General features: G+C 41.6%; 1 protein-coding gene across 1 annotated transcript; it reads left to right on the top strand.

Annotated features, from left to right (window-relative positions):
* The first annotated feature begins 2,787 nt into the window (after positions 1 to 2,787).
* irs2b (insulin receptor substrate 2b) lies at positions 2,788 to 18,418 on the top strand. Its single transcript, XM_087803903.1, has 2 exons — positions 2,788 to 6,117; positions 16,116 to 18,418. Exons 1-2 carry the CDS (start codon positions 2,952 to 2,954, stop codon positions 16,118 to 16,120), a joined length of 3,171 nt encoding a protein of 1,056 aa, XP_087660029.1. The 5' UTR covers positions 2,788 to 2,951; the 3' UTR covers positions 16,121 to 18,418.
* The last annotated feature ends 2,678 nt before the right edge of the window (positions 18,419 to 21,096 follow it).

Raw genomic sequence — 21,096 nt, 5'->3', positions numbered from 1 at the left:
ACATGTGTGTCAGTCAAATGATAATTAATGATAATATATTTATCAAATAAAATTCACAACACAATTATAAATAAAAAAGTAATGGCAATAATATATTATACACGTAGGAAGGGATTTATAAACACTAATCACCTACATTTTTTTTAATAATTTCTTTTCAATTGATTAAAGGTGTTCTTTTTTAAGATGGTATTTTTTCTGAAGTCAAATTAGCTTTTGACTCTTGACACATCAAGGTGTTTGTTTCAGGCTAGTTTGCTTAAAAAATAAACATGTAAACAAATGAAAAACCAAAACAATTTCTGATTTATTTTTAGTGTTTTAATCCCAAGGTTTGGTCTCAGAATATAATTCAGACATTTCACCGCGGTGTTAAAAAGATTGGGGATCACTATGCTAAAGGAGAGCTCTAAGATCTCCAGAGGGATCAATAAAGTGAATCTAATCTAATCTAAATTTTGAAATGTTAGGTATAACCGTGGCTGAGGGTTTTTTGGAGTCTTTTTCGGAGAAGCTCAGTCATCTGGGAGAGACTCGGACTTTAGATGTATCGTTTTTCATTTGGGGTGGGGGGGGCCCAGGGCGGTCCTAGGACCTGTTGGAGAGACAATGTTTCTCAGGTGACCTGGACACGTCTGGGTCTCAGGAGGTTCTGCCATTGTTAAGATACTCAAAATATAGCTCCCTGTTTGTGAACCACGTGTGATCCTCCTCGTCTTCAAATCAGGTGGATGAGAAAACCTTCTGGGTCTGGCAACGGATCGGAACATCGTCCTTTATTTAGTCTTTTTTTTTTCTTCTGTGTCACATCTGTAAACAAAAGACTCTCTTCTTGGAGAGAAACAGACTCCCCTCCAATCCACGAGCAAGACTGTGACACAGTTTCATCACGCAGACCCCCCCGGGGTGATAGGGGTGGGGGGTAGAACCATCTGACTGCCTCATTTCATCACCACACTCACTGACGCACCCACTTTTCAAGCGAGTTTTACGTCATCACACGCGCGCATCACGAAGCGAGCGGGAGGAGTTTTGCTTTGTGACGAGGTTCTGCTCGTCTGCTGCTCCGGTCATGAATGAATGTAGGTCGGGAGCCACTAGAACTCCTGCTATCTTTGGAGCTGCGGGCAAACAAGAACAGTTACGCAACGAGGGGAAAGCGTTTGGAACAATCCGGTTCTTGTTTATCAAATTGAAGATGTGATCTTGGAAGGCAACGTAATAAACGACGTTACAGAAGGGTTCCAGTTCGACTTGGTTCCTTTTTAAATCATATAATTTGTATTATATCACTATATATCATATATTATATTATACTATCATAGTGTTTATACTATTTTTTTTTAGTAATTAAGTTGTTTGGTAATAAAAGTGATTATTTCTTCTAATAAGCATGTATTTTGGTTATTTAATTACAAATAAAAAATGAACAAAGATGATGATAATTAAGTTATTGTTTTGGTAATAATGAAGAAATTATACTCGTATTTGGTTATGAAAGTTAGTTTTTTATACAAATGGTTTGCTTATATAACTAATACACATATACTAAGGTTATCAAATGAGTAATTATACTTAAATTTCTAATAAACATGTATAGTATGGATATTAAATCAGCACTTGTACTTGTATTTCTAATAAACATGTACAAAGATGATGATAAGAACGTTATTATTTCGGTAATAAACAAGATATTATACTTGTATTTCTTATGAAAGTATGGTAATTATATAAATAGTTTTGATTATATTACTAATACACATATACTATGGTTATCAAATCAGTAATTATCCTTTTATCAGTGTCTAATAAACATGTATAGTATGGTTATTAAATCAGCAATTGTACTTGTATTTTTAATAACAATGTAGTTTGGTTATTAAATCAGTAATTTATAATTGTATTTCTAATAAATATGTATAAAGATGATAATAACATTATTGTTTCGATAATAAATAAGATATACTTGTTTTTCTTATGAAAGTGTGGTAATAATTTAATTTGTTTGGCTCATAGTAGTACTTATAGTACTAAAACACATATACTATGGTTATGAAGTGAGTAATTATACTTTAGTTTCTAATAAACATTGTACAATGGTTAATATTGAAGTAATTATACTTTTATCTCTGATAAACATGTGGTATAGTCTTTATAGAACTAATTATACTTTTGTTTCTAACAAACATAGTAGGATGGTTGATATTGAAGTAATTCAACTTTTATCTATGATAAACAAATAGTACGGTTACTATATTTATTCTACTTGTATTCCTAATAAACATGTATGGTTACAGGTGGAGTGTTTTTAAATAAAGTTAAATTGAAAACTGGGTTAAAATTATGGGCCAAAGATGGTCTAAATGATTTTAAAGTGCATATTAGTCTTAAAAATAACATAATAAATTGTGTAATTCACAACACTATCATTAACATGTATTTGTTATTCTAAATAGAATTTAGAAATTTGAAAAAAAGGCTCAAGAAATGGATCTGACAGAAAAAGGCTACAGTTTTTTAAAGAACGAGCCACATGTGTCATGTTTTAAAGCAACATAATAAAATGAAGTAGATTTTTACTCCCGGCTGCTCTCAAACGAGCCGGAAGATGGCGGAGTGACAAAAAAAGAAGAGGGTGTTCCTCCTCTTCCCCCTCTCTCTCTCTCTCTCTCTCTCTCTCTTACATTCATCCGCTTTCCACCAATAAGCCCAATGAGCTGAGTCTGCGCCGCCCACTCTCCGTGTGAGTATTTTTTTTTTTTTTTCCTCCTTCTATCTGGAGCAGAATGTGTAAAGATCGTCACATGTTGTTTCTTCCTCCAGCAGCAGACATGTGCTTGAGCCGGAGGAAAGCGAGGCTGGATTATTATTATTAAAACAACAAAAAAAGGAAAAAGATAAAGAAGAAAAACCCGGATCGGAACTATTTGCTCTTGTTATTGTTTCACAGAATGGCGAGTCCTCCTCCGAGGGAAGAGCCGGGGGACGTGAAGAAGAGCGGGTACCTGAGGAAGCAGAAACACGGGCACAAGCGCTTCTTCGTGCTGCGGGAGCCCAGCGAGGGGCTCCCGGCGCGCCTGGAGTACTACGAGAGCGAGAAGAAATGGAGGAGCAAGTCGGCGGCGGCGAAGCGGGTGATCCCGCTGGACTGCTGCCTGAACGTCAGCCGGAGAGCCGACGCCAAACACAAGCACCTGGTCGCGCTTTACACCCGGGACGAGTACTTCGCGGTGGCGGCGGACAGCGACCAGGAGCAGGAGAGCTGGCACCGGGCCCTCGCCGAGCTCACCTCCGAGGGGAAGGTCTCGGACGGATCCGCGTCCTCCCTGGTGGGGTTCGACGAGTCCAGCTGCGGGGTGATCTCCCCCGTGTCTTATAAGGAGGTGTGGCAGGTCAACATGAAGTCCAAGGGCCTCGGGCAGACCCGGAACCTGACCGGGGTGTACCGGCTGTGCCTGTCCAGTCGCACCATCGGCTTCGTGAAGATGAACTCGGAGGTGGCGTCCGTGGTGCTGCAGCTGATGAACATCCGCCGCTGCGGGCACTCGGACAGCTTCTTCTTCATCGAGGTGGGTCGCTCGTCCGCCACGGGGCCCGGCGAGCTGTGGATGCAGGCGGACGACTCCGTGGTGGCGCAGAACATCCACGAGACCATCCTGGAGGCGATGAGGTCCATGAAGGAGCTGTCCGAGTTCCGCCCGCGCAGCAAGAGCCAGTCGTCCGGGGGGACGACCAACCCCATCTCGGTTCCCACCCGCAGGAACCTGAGCAACCTGCCCCCGAGCCAGACGGGGCTCCTGCGCAGGTCGCGGACCGACAGCCTGGCCGCGATCTCGCCCGTGAGCAGGTTCTCCTCCTGTCGGTTGAGGACCGCCAGCGAGGGCGACGGCACCATGACACGCCCCATTTCCATGGCAGGGAGCCCCCTCAGCCCGGGGTTCCACCGGACCCTGCTGAGTCGCTCCCACACCATCACAGCACGCCCCTGTCGGACTTTCCAATCCTCCAACCTCCATCACAGTAAGTCCATGACCTTGTCCAACTCGAACTCCCTGGCCACCACTAGTCTGGCCAGCTTGTCCTCCTGCCCCGACACCGGAGCCCCCCGTCCCTCCAGCTGCAGCGCCTCCTTCTCGGGCTCCCCCAGCGACGCCGGTTTCATCTCCTGTGAGGAATTCGGCTCCAGCCCGGCAGATGCGAGGGATTATCGGTTACCCCTCACGTACTGCAGCAGCACCCCGGAGTCCCTCAGGGCGGACACCCCTCCCTCCAGGGACGGGAGCGAGCTGGAGGGATACATGGTGATGGAGCAGCAGAACCAGACCCTGTACCGACGACTACCGGAGCTGGAAAAGGTTTACAGGAAACGCACGTACTCCCTCACGACCCCCCGGCAGCACCGAGGACCCCCGCAAGTATCCTCGGCCTCCCTTGACGAGTACACCCTCATGAGGGCCACGTACGCCAGTGGACACCCGCTCTATCGGCGGTGTCACACCGCCTCGCCCAAAGGAACTTACCCCGAGGACGAAGTCCACAACGGCGTCCAGGGTGACAGCGGGTACATGCCCATGATGCCCGGGGTCGCCCCCCAGACGCCATCGTCACGGACGGACCCTTATATGCCCATGAGCCCTATGTGTGTTTCGGCCCCCAAGCAAATCATCAACCCCCGCTCCCACGCCTCCACCCCGACGGGGCTCCCACCACGCACCGACTCACCCGGGAGCATTTCTTTAGAGGACAGCGGCTACATGAGGATGTGGTCCGGAACCAAGATGTCGGTGGAGAGCAACGACGGGAAGCTCAGCAACGACTACTTGAACATGTCGCCGGTCGAGCCCTTGGTCTCTCTCACGACGACTCTGGACTGTATCCTCAACTCCCCAGGTGGCGACAACCACCCGCATCAGTACCACAGGCATCCCTTCTCCAGCAGCTTTTTGCTGAAGAGCCAACTGCAGCGAAACGGGTCCACGGACACGGACCAGTACGTGATGATGAGTTTACAAAAGCAGCCCATCGAAGAGGAGTCCAACTACTGCCCCATCACCCTGGGGCCATCGGACGGTTCCTCATCGGCTGCTCCATCTCCTCTCAGATCGGTCGGGATACACCGGACCAGGATGTGTCGCCCCACTCGACTCGCCCTGGAGTCCCTCAGAACCTTGCCGTGCATGAGCGAGCATCCACTTCCCACGGAGCCACGCAGCCCAGGGGAGTACATTAACATAGACTTTAGCAACAAAGCCCAAGATGTCGGTTCTCCAGAAGCTTTAAGATCCCCCTCGAGTCGCACGGAAAGGGAAGCGGCGCCACCTACCGAGAAGCCGGAATCCGAGGGTTCGTCACCAGCGGAGCGGCTCACGAGTCCCACGTCCAACACGTGTCTTAAAGCCGACAAGAAGAAGAAAGAGGAGGAGGAAGTGAAGAGAATTGTGAATGAGTACCCGCTCCAGCATCACTTGGGCCTGGTGTGTCAACAGTCGTCGGTCAAGGACGACTACACGGAGATGACTTTCAATCCTACGGCGCCGACGCGTGCCCTGAGCTCCACCGACGCCCAACCACCCCTCCCGACCAGCCCCACCGCCTGCGTGAAGAGACTCAGCCTTGAGAACAGCATCATCGCGGACGGGGTGGCGCCCGTGGACTCCTTCCTCAACGGGGGTCCCCTGTTGTCCGTCGTGGATCCGCACAGGGGGGCCAAGGTGATCCGGGCCGACCCCCAGGGTCGCCGGCGTCACAGCTCCGAGACCTTCTCGTCCACCACCACCGTCACGCCCGTTTGCCCGTCCTTCGCCCACAACCCCAAGCGACACAGCTCCGCCTCGGTGGAGAACGTGTCTCGGTCGGTGCGGGGCTCCGAGGGTCCGGAGGAGAACCACATCAACAAGAGTCCCATGTGCAGGGAGACGTCGGCCGGGTTCCAGAACGGACTGAACTACATTGCCTTAAACTTAATGGATGGTAACATCGGCGGGTGCGCGTTGGGGAGCTGCGACCAACTGCTACGGTACAAGACGACAACGTGCGGCTGCAAGGGCGGCATGAACGGGTTCAACTCCAGCCCTTACGCCGGCCTGGGATTCAAAGAGACCGCCGCCGCCGTGAAGGGTGAGTTTCTCACACACTCATTCAAATACTTTTCATTCATGAGGGAAGAAGCGTAACAGCTTGAACAGGATCTGTTTTGGGGGCACTCGACGTACAGTAGCGGTTGCTAGGCAACACGGAGCCTAGTTTTATTTTTATTCATTCCAAATTTGAGGCAGGATTTTCTGCCTCTTCAAAAACCTCTTCAGCAATTCATTGAATCAGTACTATGTGGAACACAATTGTGGGCCACACTACTCCATTTCCAGATTAAAAAAATGTCCTTATTAGAAATTATGGTTTGTTTTCTTTGATTGATTTCACTTTGGTTTCACCTTTTGTTTGAATCTAACACTTTCTCTATTGCTATGATATTGTTTTGGACATTTTTCATTTGTAATGAACACTGTTATTGTGAACTTGGAAGGATCTTTTAGTGATGTCATATCCTCTTAACACCTCAAAATAACGTTTGCTATTACAAAGGCAGTGTTTCTTTAAGAGGCATCATTTAAGTTGTCAGTTAAAAACTAGATTTAACCCAAGATAAAGTAAACAAATATATAAACATCTATTAAAAATAGAATAAATAAATACATAATAATGATAATAAAATAACAAAAGTAAAATAAATATAACAATTAATATATTAAGAAACTATAAAAATAGTATATACATACTAGTACAAGAAAAACTAATAAACAAAGAGAACAAAAGTGAGAAGAGCCGGTTTATTAAAAGAAAAAGTTTTTTTTTAATAAACTAAATAGTGTGCATGCAGTGAACATAATAATAATAGGCATAAATTATTACATAAAAAGGAATTTAACTTTTAATAGTTAAGTATCAATGGACATTTTTATTGCTAGTTTTCTGTTTACAATGACACTTTAAACGATAGTTTTAAATAAGTATTTCAAAGTTCAATGATAACGTATCTGTGTTCAGTTTCTACACAAGTTATTTTTGTGAATCAGGTTTTTCTCTTGAAAAAAAAAAAGGACCTGCAGAAGCTCAGGGAGGAGAAGTCGCTCTGCTGTTTGGTGTTGACTGTGATGTTTGGACAGGATTAGTCACCTAGTAGTCACACCCATGACACATCCAGATATCTCGAGGCGCTGTGCCTCATCTCAGCTTGTTTACTCAGTCATTCATGTAACTCCCAGTCACCATCGAGACGTTTGGATAGCGCTAACCCAAGTCATGTGCAAATTTCCTTTCAAATAAGTGCTGAAGAATTAGGATGTTTGTGTCGTGCACACAAGCTGAGCCGCTGAGAAGCCATCACAACTCGGAAATGTTATTAATGAACGAGCTGGTTTTTTTTCAGTAGTGTTGGACGGGGTGTGTGTGTGTGTAGCCGGCTCCTGATTGGCTGCGAGATGCTGATCTGTGTGTGTGAGAATGGTCGGCTCCGGTCTCGTCCCAGTGACGCAGTTTTTTTTTTACACCACGTCAGTACTTCAGTCGGTGACGCATTCAAGCCGACGTTTGTTGTTGAAAATATGTTTTCACTGCCAATATTGTCATGTTTTTGGTCTTAAGATTCCGTTAGTATGTTAGGCTTGTGTCCAAATGATATCAGCAGTTTCTCGTGGCTCGTCTGTGTCTGAGGTGGTGGTTTTTTCTTTTATATAGTCTGGCTGCAAGTCATCGGGTTCCCCGGAAAAACAAGTGAGTCAGTTGTTTATCAATTGTCAGGTACCGGGTTTCAGGACTGGAATGTGGGCAGTGTGCAAAGGTTGCTGGGAGAGGTGAATGCTCACTTGTTTTTCTAACCTAGCGAGTAGGATTTGGACGGGGTGGGAGGTGGAGGGAGGGAGGGAGGGAGGTTGGAAAGGGAGGAGAGTTTTCCTCGGAGTAACCTCGCTAACATGTATATAAAAAAAAAAATCTCATAAAACACCTTCTTTTTCTATCTTGTTCTTTAATGTAAGAGTGAAACACTTTCAGCAGCAGAACAACATTAAGATAATAAAGCTACACATTTAAACTTGTGCATCTTTCATGAATATTTTGTATAAATGTTATACAAAAAGTTGGGTTTTTAACCACCCAAGTCCAACAGCTGGCAATTTAAGTGTTAATCTGATTTTATTTTATGTTATTTTTCCAATGTGTTTCCATTTAAACGTTATGAAGAAATAAAAATAGCGTATTTCGTTTATCTTAAAATTGAAAATTCAATTCAATCAAACTCAAATCAAGTTGTGTAATGTTCAATTAACTATGAATACCGTTTTAAAATGTGTTTATTGTTTATGAATTAATCAAACGCATTTTATTTTAAGATTCTAAAGAATAAATATGTTGTAAAATATTTATTTTAATATAAATTCAATTTTAATATGTCATATAAAAACACTTTATTACCAACAAAATAGCAAAATTAGCAAAAATAACAACATATTACCCATAAGAAGGACAATGAAAGGAAGAAAAAATGTGAAAAAGAGGTCTTCAAACAATTATCCCTTCACTTTTGTACATTTTTAGGGTAACAGCAAAAATAGATAGATAGATAGATTTTATTTATTAACAAAAAGGCTCAAAGGCTTGTCATTCACTTGTATGGCTTCTCACTGATGCTGCTGACACAGCAAAATCTTGTATCAAAACATAAATCAATGTGTTTGTAGTGACAAAACATCTTTTTGTTTTTCATTAATCAACAAATATTAGACCTTTTTGAACAAATATTTGCGACTATCCTCTTGTTGGTCTGGTTGTTAACCCTGGTGTTGCCTCTGGATCAAGGTGACCCGGTCGCCTCAAAACAAACGTGTTTATATGTATTTCTGGAAGCCAGGGAGGTCGTTCACCTTGACCCAGAGACAACACAAGGGATACGACAAATTCATTTGTTTTCTGGTCCCCGGGTCATCTTGACCCAGAGATAACACAAGGGTTAATTGCAAGTTAAATTCCTTTCATGACCAAAGCAATTTTCGAATCCTTGAAGTTCTTCTGATATATTTTATTGTACTTGTGTTTTGATATGGGATGATCTCCTTGGGGGAGGAATGGACTGTCTCGGTGTCTTTTCTAGTTGGTGGAATTAAATTGGCTTCATTGACGCAGCACCAACCGAAGCGTTTATTCCGCCTCTCACTCTGGGGTTTTGATGCTAATGTCCCTTTAATTAACAGGAAGATAGAAATAATCCAACATCCAACAAAACTGCCAGCTCCTTGTTTACATGTATTACGATGAATTCCCACCCGTTGGAGGGGGGGGGGAGTCCGATGTCCTTATTTCACTTCTGAGGCGGACCAGAGTTAATAGTCTTCTTGTTTGGTGTGAGATTTATTGGAAAAAAACAAAACTAAAACAAGGACGAGTGTACTTTATGGGTCGCTTGTTGTTTTGGTTTCTGGCTGGACAAGGAGGTGGTTCATTTCCCAGCATGGACATCTGTTTTTTAACCTTTGAACCCTTGTATTTCCGAGCCAGGCACGATAGCGCCACCGAGGCTGTTTTCCAGAAATACACATCTAGAGACTGCTTTGAAACCACTTTGCTATCGAGTACCTTTTGCCTTCTTTTTGTGTGTGTGTGGACGAGTGACTCACACTCTGGTGCCCCGCCCCCTTTTACACCTAAGTACACGTCTTCCTGGGCGTGTGCAGCCACCGTCGGCAGATGGCGGGACGATGGGAGGGGTCCGCACCTGCCCCGCCAGGCAGTGCTCACTGGTTATCTGGCCCTTCAAGAGAGCGACAATACGCTAATGACTGGCCACCATCTGCCACAACAACAACAGAGAGAAGGTTGGGGGGGCGGGGAGGGGGGGTAGGACTACGAGGGGGCGTGGCTTTCTAGATTCAAGAAGCCACAAAACCAAAACCCCCCCCTTCACGTCCTCGAGGCATCCTCACCCTCCTCCCACCTTCTTTTCCTTTCCAGGCATCGGTTTCTGTTGTTTGAGAAACCATGTGATCCCCCCCCCCTTCACCCTGGGGTCAGACACGTGGCTTCCCCCCCTTTAAAAAAAAAAAAAGAAAAAAATCCCTGTGTACCTGTCAGCCTCTCACTTAAGACCAGGCTTATTATCTTCCTTCATTAAGCCGATGGATACGACCGAGGCGTCTGGATTTTTTTTTTTTTTTGTTAAGCTAGCTGGTTAAGGGGTTTCACTCTGACAAGACGCAGACTGATTAATCGAGCCCCGAGAAGATGATCGCCACAAAAAAAAAAAGTGCAGATGGTTTTTCTCATTAGCAACGAGGAGCTAACAATCGCAACCATCAGTACTTCCAAGGTACGATAAGGAGTTTAATACATGTATGACCGGTATTAAAACATCAATAGTAACCTCGAGGCCGGCGCCGGGAAGATTAATTTCTGATTCTTAATTAGGAGAGAATATGTTTACCATAATAAATAGTCCATTTATAGAAGAGCGACTATGATTTTACGAGTCAAATTGATGTTTTTGATAAAACATGGTAACGTTGTAGGTTTAATTGCTGCTATAGTTACAATGTTTTTTTTCCCTTTATTCATTTATTTTGTTTCAGTTATTGGAAAAATACAAAGAAAAGTCAGTAGTACTTTGCTCTAATGGAAGAAGAGAATTAAGAAGTGAATCCAACAAGATAAAAAAAAGCAATATAAATGAATAAAATGAGATTAAATAAGCAATAAATGCTACTAATTTTCTATTTACTCATTTGTCAGGGACCTTTCTGCCTCCACTACATAGAGTTTTATATAAACAAATAAAAATTTAAGTAAAATAAGATCCCACCAAGTAAGTAGAAAGAACCGAAAGTAAAAATGCAAATTGTCTCTGTCTATTCCTTATACCCTTTCCCTTCTTGTCTTTTGAGAATGTAGATGAGAACTGGTTAAATTCTGAACTCCTGAATGATTAAATGTTACTGTTCACTAGTCTAACTCTCAGGTTGTGTATTGACAAGAATCTTATGATACAGGAGCAACGATACGATATATCGTGATACTGTAGGTACAAGGATATAGTTGTAGTTTTGTCTGAATACTTGACTCTGGTTTTGCAGAATTTACAGACCAAATGACTCTTGATGAAGTCGTAACTGCCTGAATTTATTTTGTTTTTAACCCTAACCAAACATCGGCTTTAAAATTTGACTGTATCCTCTCGTGCACAGTCATCGCTAGGACCTCACAGGATTTCCTCTATCCTATATCTGCGGCGGGCAGTAGATTTTCAACACAAAAATTAACAAATGCAGTGAATATTTGGTCTTGAAATGCGCTCTAAATACTAATTACTTACTTACTTGTAAATAAATGACCAAAATATTGTTTTTCATTAACATATATTTAAAAAACACTTAAACCCTCTGAACGCTACAGCATCAAGAACAAACACCCTGAAATATTGAAGTGTATTGATCAATATTTTCTTTACAACCATAGTTATAACCCCTTGATGGATGTAGCTTGTTGTAGCGTAAGGTGAGGGACACCCTGGACAGGCTGTCAGCCCACTTAGTACAACTCCATTAACCACTTGAGTATTGGGAGTAAACCAGAGTGCACACGGGGAGAGAACAAACACTCCAGCTGGAGTAAGTTGGACTCAAAACTGAAACTAAAACGACAACCATTGAATTTTCCTTGGTTATTGTTTTTTGCTTGTTTACACGTGAAACAATGAGACAATGTAATTGTGTAGTAATTGCCGAGGGCGTCAACATGGTTACCGTGCCGTCTGTAGGAAATGCTCCCGACTGGTTGTGTTCTCTGCAAACAAGGACTAGGCCTGATTGTTTGATGACTTGAATGAGTCACGGGAACATTGCATCCCTGGAGTTCACCCAGACCTAAGATCACACACACACACACACACACACACACACACACACACACACACACACACACACACACACACACACACACACACACACACACACACACACACACACACACACACACACACACACACACACACACACACAATGAGTGTAGCAGTCTGATACATAATTCCCGCGAGTACAGTAGGGCGGGATGTTCCTGTGCGAGATAAAAACAAAGTCAACCTATCCCTAATTTAGCTTGCAGGTAAGAAGGCTTACGTTCACTTCAGGATTAGACATTGTTGATCTGCTTGTTTTGTCTCGGGGTGTGAGACCGGACTGTGCTTACTTACACACTTTTACACGCATGAGGTTCATGTAAAACCAACACGATTGTTTAAAAAAAAAACAGTACAATAGTAACAACAATATGATGAACAAAACTAAATAAATAATGATATTATAGTCAAATACAGGTAAATGGTGAAAACCCATTAATATAAATATATATACACTGTATATATAAATTGATTTAATGAGCCTGTAAATGTATATTCAATATTTGTAAACATTTAATCAATCAAATACACAAAACAACTTATTAAACGCAATGTATATGAGCAATATTAGCATTTAGCTATATTAGCGACACATTTTATTCACTTGTATTTTTACTTTGATAATTACCAAATGACTATCATTGTATGAATTATTATTATTTAGTTATCGGTTTCAAACTAATGTTTACTTTTAGTATTTTAGTATTTCATTTTTGAAAGCTTATAAATATATGTAATATCTTTAATGCTAGTTAGCATTGCCCATGTTCTTAGCTAACTAAGAATGTTGTTTCCTTAAACTAAAAATATTAATAAATATTGATCATAAAAAACGAACATAAATGCATTCTGAGTTCATACTTGCCTACTGTTTAAAAAGACACAAACAACACTCTGTAGTAGAGATAATATTAAACAATTTATGTGATCAATATTAGCATTAAATTCAAATATCTATATGTATATTTGTTCCATTGAGTTTCACAAAGTAGAAATTACGTGTGGTAAGCAGCTTTGTTAGTGATTTAACACACGGTTTTAATCAAAAATAAACATTGAAAAGATATATTTATAACAGTAAAAGCTGAGGCAACACATTTTGATGATTGTAGGAATTATTCAAACGGATTAAAACTGTAATGTTTACTTTGAATAACCAAGATATTTAATTTTTAGGTGCTTATAAAATATGTGTTATATCACCATAATGTTTATTAGCATTAGCATCGCATAGCCCATTCCAAAGTGATTAAGGTTGCCTTTACATTTAAACATAAATAATAATACATTTTAATCAATAATTTCTGGGTTTATGCTTAAATATTTCTCCGTCTTAGAGACCACAAACAAATCGCTTTAGCAGATGTATGTATTTTACGCAGTAATACTAGCATTATTTATTTATTTGTTCGCCGACTCTGATGTCATCAAGTCGAGACAAACTTCACGCTTGTAAAAAGAAGTCTGTCTGTGTTTGTGTGGGTCTCACTGAGCCCGAGACGCGGGTCTGACCCGGGTCTTGTTTTTGTTTTTGCTGGACAGACATGGGTGCGGGGGAGGTCAGAGGTCGGGAGTCAGTCGGGTGTTTGCATATTGGGAGCGCTGCTGTAGATCTGGGAGGAGCCAGCCGGGGCAGGAATGTAAACAGAACAGATCCGAGCCTGCTGGAGGAAGGGAAGGGGCTCAACTTTTTTTTTTTTCCAAGCAGCCAATAATCATAATCTTTGAGTCTTTTACTTCCTTGTTTTGGACCGACCGCAAAAACACCCCCCTTTGCAGGAGTGGGAGGGGGGGGGGTTGAATGTTTACGTGGATGTGCCATAACCGTGACCCGAGTCGGGGCTAATTTTAGCGTCAAGAACTAAATAAATAATGAACAGAGCATGTGGGTTAACGTGTGGGGCGACATAGGTTGGGGGCTGTTAGGAGGGGCTTGTTTCTATGTTTTGCCAAAGAGGAGCAAGGGGGGGCAACGGGTTCACTCCCTGATGGACTTCTGTCCCTTTCTTTCAATAACACCCCCCCCTTCACTCTCCTCCCTAAAATATCCTCGCCCACCCGTGCGCCCCCCGGTTAAAAAAAAAAAAAGGAAGTCTGGAGTCCCAATTAAAGACGGCTCGGCGACAACAGATCATTAACCGCAGCGAGGTTGTGTCGACACCTGTTCATTTTGTCTGAGCTGATTCATGTTTTTTTCCCGGCGGTGGTTCTCGCCTCGGTGTCTGCCGCTAAAGCCATGACACACACCCTCGGATTGTTTAGTCGGTCCCATGACCTCACCGCATTCCCATCCCTCTCCGTCGGGCTGATTCTGTTACTGTAGGTTTTTTTTTTTTTTACCAACAAAAGAGTCGAATAAATAGCTCAATCAAAGAGGTTCTGGTTCCGTTAGAATAACTCAAAAACGTGTTGAAAGTAAAATATTCAGGAAATGTTGAGGAACAGATAAGAAACGGTTGGTTCGATTTCTGTTGTGATCTGAGGTTTTCGTGGAGATATATGAAGGTTTTGAAGGAGGGTTTGGGCGCTTTCTTCCTCGCCTATTGCTAGCCACTCTCCTGTAAAGACTTAAGATATCAGTGACATTTCAAATCTCAAGACTTTTTTTTTTTACTTGAATCTTTATATTTCTTCCTTCACTTTTACGGGCCGACCTGGGTATTACAATTACCCTGTGAGTATTAAAAAAAAAACATACATTTATTGATTAAAGCTTGATTGAAGCTTGTCTTTTGTGGCATTGAACGAAATGCTTCGCTAGTACGCTAGTAGTAGTATGTCAAACTAGTTGAACTATTTATTTAACCGCATTTTACATTTCTTTTGTAGTACATTTAAAATGTAATAAAAAAATTATCAATTTTGCTGAAATTACATATATATATATATTTTAATTATTGGATTTAATTTTTTTTCTGTTAAAAAACAGCTTGGAGTGGAAATTTCCCAAAGTGAAAATTGAACTAAACATTTGTACGTGTTTTTGTTATAATTAATCCTAGAAAGTTTATATCGGAAAATTAGTATAATTCAGAAACACTTTGTGTGAAGTTCGAACCGGTACTGAAACGTTTTTGATTGATACTCGGCCGTATTATTTATAAAAATGACCTTAAGTGTCTTTAAAGTGTGAGCTGTGGAGTCCACTTGTTATGTTTTAGTTAAGAAAATAAATAAATAAATAAAAACAACAGTTTTGCACTGTTACGTCCTTGAAAAAAGTGGTTTCAAACGCTGAAAATAAAGCAGTTGATTAATTTTAACTAGTTAAAATACATGAAGGACGTAGTTACGTCTCTTACAGTAACCGTTGCAGTGCATTATGGGTTTTTTAGTTTGATGGTGGAAGCTGAAGCTTTGAAGAGACCTAAACATTTTCATTTGTGTTTTCCTGAAAGTCATAGAAAAAGTGTAACTACTTTCAGGTGTTTTCGAAAAAAAAGAAAAAGTTTCTCCATTTGTAGTTCTTGACAAAGCCAACAAGTGTGTTTATAGTGCGAGGGCTGTAGGGGGGGTGGTGTGTGTGTGTGTGTGTGTGGGGGGGGGTGACGGGGTGAGACCCGAGCCTCTGAATGAAAGGTTTGTTTTAGCGAAGCGATGACCACATCCAGCTTTGTGAAAACGACTCTTGTTCTGGGGGGCGAGGAGGGAGCAGCGACGGCAGGATAAGCACTGTGGCGACACTGTGTGTGTGTTTGCGTCGGGCCAAGACTTCCGCTCCCCCCCCCCCCCGTTTTGATAGCCGCATGCAAATGACACCCCTGCAGGAGCGAGTCCACGGGGTCAGGGGTCGCACACAGGGAGGAGAGAAGCCACCGGGGGCGACGCTGAAGAGGCTTTATTCGTATGTGGGAGTGAACTTGGTGATTTGTGTTTGGAGTGGAAGTCGGAGATAGGCGTGTGTGTTGTTGCTGTGGTAAATGTCACATCTCCCTTCTTTTTCCACCTTCAGAGAAACAAACGCTTAAGCAGCGCCGTGACTAAAAGCTTTACCTCGTTCATGACATACATAGACTTCAGTGAAAACAAATCTTTTTTAGTTTAAAAGGCTTATTTAGCGAACAATAACTAAACAAAACAATCATATTTTTCCATGAAACAATGATTTTTTGAGTTGTTGACGCAAAAGGGATTTTGTCTAATGAGTATGTTTGTGTTTGTGTTTGTTTTTTTCCAGAGTAAAGGTTGCGAGGTTCCCGTGAAACTACCATCGCTACGAGAAGGTCGCCAAGGCAACAGCTGGACCCATTCACTTCAGACATTGTCCTTTGACCCCCATCGCCTTCCTCGGGAGGGTCACAGGGACGGGTCCTCACCATAGCAACACGGACACTTGACCCCCCATGACCCCGAAAATCTTTCGCTTTCCCCCCCCCCTCCTCGGCACCAAAACATTGGAGGCGCCGCCGCCGACGCCACCGCCGCCGCCGCCGCTGCTGTACTTGACGACGTAAAGATATGAAAACTATTTATCCGTGTACGTAAAGGCCTGGAAATGACGTTATGTTACATATTGTACGTGTTTTTGGTTTACCACGCCAAACCTGGAGAGCACACAACACACAACACGAGTGCAACGGAATATGCATACTTAAAATATTTATTTATTGAACGCGGATGTATGTTTGTGTCCAGTTTGAAATGAAGAGGAGATATTTAAAAACGAAAATCCTACCTCAGCGAAAAAAAACAAAAAAAAGGTTGGCACCAATTCAAACAGTAGAAATATATATAAAATATTTATTTTCAGAGGTGAATGTTTTTTTTTTTTGTTGTTTTTTTTTTTTTCAACCCACCAATCCAAAGCCTTACTCGCGCCTTACGCCACTATCTTGGTTCGGACCTACAAATACAGTATTTAACAGACTGAATGTTTATGAGAGGAAGAAAAAAAAAGCCTCTCTCTTGAGATTACAACCTTTTCACCGCTGACAAGATAATGTATCCAGATCGCGACACGTTTGCCTGAAGTGACGACGGCTACATTCACACGAACCCGGTCCGATTGCGGTACAAAAACGGTGTTTTTGGGGTACGACGTTAAACGATCGCGGTCGTGTGGATGTAGGTCAATTCAATACTCAACCGAGGGTCAGATATCGGGGGTAAAAATACTCTTTAAAAATGTGCCATGAATGATCTTTAGTTGGAATTCAACGACTTTCTGTTTGAACCAACCTTTAGAGCAAGTTAAGTTCGGTTTACTTGGTAGAAAAGTTTCGTCCATTACTTTAAAATCTTCCAAAAACAAAGGAGTCCAATCCAGAGCCTTGATCCCAATTCCAAAATCCCGCATTACGATAATTGGGTCACATGGTCAACGAACAAAGTCGTTCTTAAGTCACCGCCATCTTTTTGCTAATTTTTCCGCTAAAGGCACAAAAAGATTTAACCGAAACCATTCTGGTCCATTATTCAGATCCTTGGTTGAGTATTTACCGAGATGGTACGAGACCACAGAGCTCACCCGAGCCGTATATACTGACCCCGCCTCCCCGCCGCGGGGTTAAGGGGGTTTGACTCGTGACCCCGCCAGGACGAGGGCGGATGAATGTTTTAAGTTATTCTGAATATTTTTTTTTTTTCCTTCACCCGATGCCTCATTGTTAACCTCACAATGTGGCAGACCTTTTGAGCCACTCGACAAGCTCCGCCCACCCGAGTTCGGCTGCCACTTTTGAGCCCGGGGTCGCGAGCGAATGCATGGTCTTGCACTTACAAACTTTTTTCTTTTTCTTTTTTTTTTTTCCGGATTGTAACACAAGACGCGTTGAATGTAGTTCAAGCTGTGTTTCGGGGGGAAATTTTTTTCTTTTTTCGGAGCACACTGTGTTACACCAGGAGGAGACGACAAACACTGATACAAACAAAAAAAATGCAACGTTTTTTCTAAATCTGAATTCACTGGCACGTTACCAAGGAGACTGTAAATAATGTGACGAAATCTACGCAAACTTTCGAGAGAAAAAAAACAAAAACGTGTTACTGTACATATGTGTTTCTTTTTAACTTATAAAAGGTTCGGATTCCCGTCTAACGCCACATCGAGGTCATTTTCTAACGCTGTAATTCTGAATTAATGACTCTTCTAAATGAGATTTTTACTAGAAATGATGATTCATTGTAGGTACAAAATGGCGTATATGCAATATTTACATTTCTGAGAATTCACAGAGACGGATGTATACTTACTGTCTATAATGTTTGTTCAAATCACAATTGTTTGTTGTTGTTTATTTTGCTAATTGAGCCTGTTGGTGTTTGAGCAGTGTTTTTTCTTTTTTTTGGATAATGTTTTTATTCTGCATCTAAAGGTTGTTATTTGGGCTTTTCTTGCTGTGTCTTCATTGTACATATTTTTTTTTTTTTGCATTTTGCATTTTGTGAGGCGAAAACCAGATGATAATTTAAACTTCATTGCTTTAGATTGTATCGATTCTTTATAGACACACGCAATAAATAACAGCATTATTTAAGAAATCCTTGTCTCCGCCTCTCTTTGGCGTCACCGTCCAATCACGGAGCAGCTCTTCTTCCACCGCAGCAGATGTTTCTTTTCTCCTCCCCATTCTTTCGTTGGGGGGGAGAAGGACTTGAAGGGATTGTGGAATCACGAAAATAATCATGTATGCAACCTTGATGCAAATGCAGAGGCAGATCTTTAATTTAATCAATAAGTCGATCGATGCGTGAGCAGAGACACGAGGAAGAGGGAGGGAGGAATAAAAAACATGTTTGTGGTTCAGAACGATAATCACAAAGAAATGAACTGAATGACTTGATGAAGATAAGATGTAGAAACAGACGGAAATAGACGAGGATAGTAAACCAAAAATAATAATTATAAATACACCATTACAACTAAATTTTAAATAATAACCTCTGTATTTAGTAAAACTAGGTGAAATAATCAGCAATATTAAGGACTGAATTAAAAATAAATACAATATCAAGACACTGAATATACATTTTACCCCAAAATATAGTATATTTAAATTATGATACATAATATTAAATTACATCCATAAAATGATGAATAATTACTTTCTATTGAGGTCTGACTTTAATAAACCAAAAACAATCTCACATATGTTCAACTTATGTTATTGATTTAAGTACAGAAATCCCAAAAAAGTGCTCCCAAGAAAAAGAAAAAAACGGGAGATTTTATTTTGTAGAAAATATATTTGAATTTGATTTTAATACATCCAAATGGCCTCGGATGAAGCAAGTTACGATAATGAGTGTTTAATTATAAATAAAATAAATTATATATTTGAAGAGTAATAACGATGGAGATGGCAACTAAATATTTTAAGGGAGGGAAAAAAGCTACGCTACAGAACAAATAAGTTTAAAGAATCAAACTGTTAAAAAAAAACAAAAAAAGCATAAATAAAATGATTTAAAGGTCATAATAAACAAACAATGAGAATGCATATAGAAAAAGAAATAAAATGTGAAAGGGAAAATAAAACCAAAAGGGAATAAAAGCGTTGACAGTAACAAAATGATCTAATTAAATTATAAAAATACCTTATTTACAATAAGACAATTAAAATATGATGAAGAATTTATGTACATCAACAACAAATTGGTTACTAGTCAAATTAGCTAATCGTGATAATATAAGATACACATTTAAAGGTCATAAATCATCGAGATTAGTCTCATAAAATCCGATTAGGTTTTGTTTTATGACGAGATATTGTTCATCGCGGCTCCTCCCCCCCCCGACCCCTCCACTCTAAAGTAAACACAGTGTTTTCTCTTAACTTCTGTCGCCTCCACATTAGCATTGTTATTGTTCCTCACATCCCTGGCATCCCCAACAGTAATTAGACCACGGTGGAGGTGTGCGGTGGTGTTGGGGTGGCGGGGTAGGGTGGTGGGTGGGGGGGCACAAATAACCGGGTGATAGATGCTCTCGCACACTGGGCCATATGCTGTCAGATTACTCATCCTCACCGTCGTCTTCTTAATTAAAATGGTAATTAAAGCGGAGAAAAATATCTAATTGTCTGCGAACGTGTTATGAGTTATACTTTTTCATCTGATCGCGGGTAAACAAAGTGCGTCGACGCGGATCGGGGTGGGACTGGATGTCGAGGGTCCATCGGGGACAAAACAAAAGATTCTCAGCCCTTTAAATACAAAAGCAGTTAACGCGTCGAAGGTGTTGAACTAGCGTCTCTTACGCTGCAACCATAACAAGATCTACGCACCTTTATCTGAGATTCTGCTTCTATTGACCGCCAACCGGTATTAAACAGGGGTTTCCAACTCGCGACACAAGCGGCCCAACTAAGATTTGTATTCAGGGGACGACTGAAGTCGGATTTTGACAACATTGATTTGAAAATACCACATACTCTGGCTCAACCCAAGGTCTTACATAGTAGCTTCCAGGTCATGGTTATCCAAAATGTTCCGTAGTGAAGCACCGGGACTCAGTAGAGTTTTGACCGTCCTTCCTGGGCGATAAAGACCCTCAACTGCTCCCAATTGTACTCTGCCTCGCCACTACCACTAGCAAGATATAAACTGAACTGAAAAAGCCTCTTGGGACATCATCCCAAAATTCTACTACATCCAGTTACTTTGCTTTTGAACCCTTTGGGTAGAGCTAATACTATCTAGAAAGCAAGTCACACTTAAGCCTCAGGCTTGCCTTAAGATAAGAGATAAGACATTCCTATTTATTCAGTTCTGGGAGGGGGAACTCAAGGCAGTCGCCCACAAGGTCGGCCAAGTTGGTCACAGACACAAGAGACAAACAAACAATGGGGGAAATTTAGTTTAGACTCTAGTCGGCTTCAGAAAATGAGAGTACTACCTGGACGGATGAACAATGAATGGGTGGGAGATTCACTTATGCCCACAAATTTCCCTGTAGTGACTAGATAAAACTGGCTAAAGTTAGCAGTCCTTGAAAGGGTTGACTAGCTTAGTGGATTTCAAAGTAGGGGGCGATAGGAGCTGCTCGCGGTTGGGGGGAGGAGGGTTGGAAAGTTGGAGGGAACGGTATTCGATATGGTAAAACATGAAATATTTTGTAACCATTTTCCCTTGACATACAAGATGCCACCTGCCTAGATCTTTGGATTCTCCAGTTTCAAATTGCACTGAACCACACCAGTTGATGTCCTGGTGTTTTG

Source organism: Callionymus lyra, chromosome 12 (genome assembly GCF_982586985.1).
Source record: "Callionymus lyra chromosome 12, fCalLyr1.hap1.1, whole genome shotgun sequence".
NCBI classification, from domain to species: Eukaryota; Metazoa; Chordata; class Actinopteri; order Syngnathiformes; family Callionymidae; genus Callionymus; species Callionymus lyra.
Note: the sequence above shows the minus strand (reverse complement) of the source record. Positions and strands in the feature narration are given on the sequence as shown.

Excerpts from the sequence above, each read along its gene's own strand:
- irs2b (XM_087803903.1), top strand. The coding sequence starts at position 2,952 with ATGGCGAGTCCTCCTCCGAGGGAAGAGCCGGGGGACGTGAAGAAGAGC.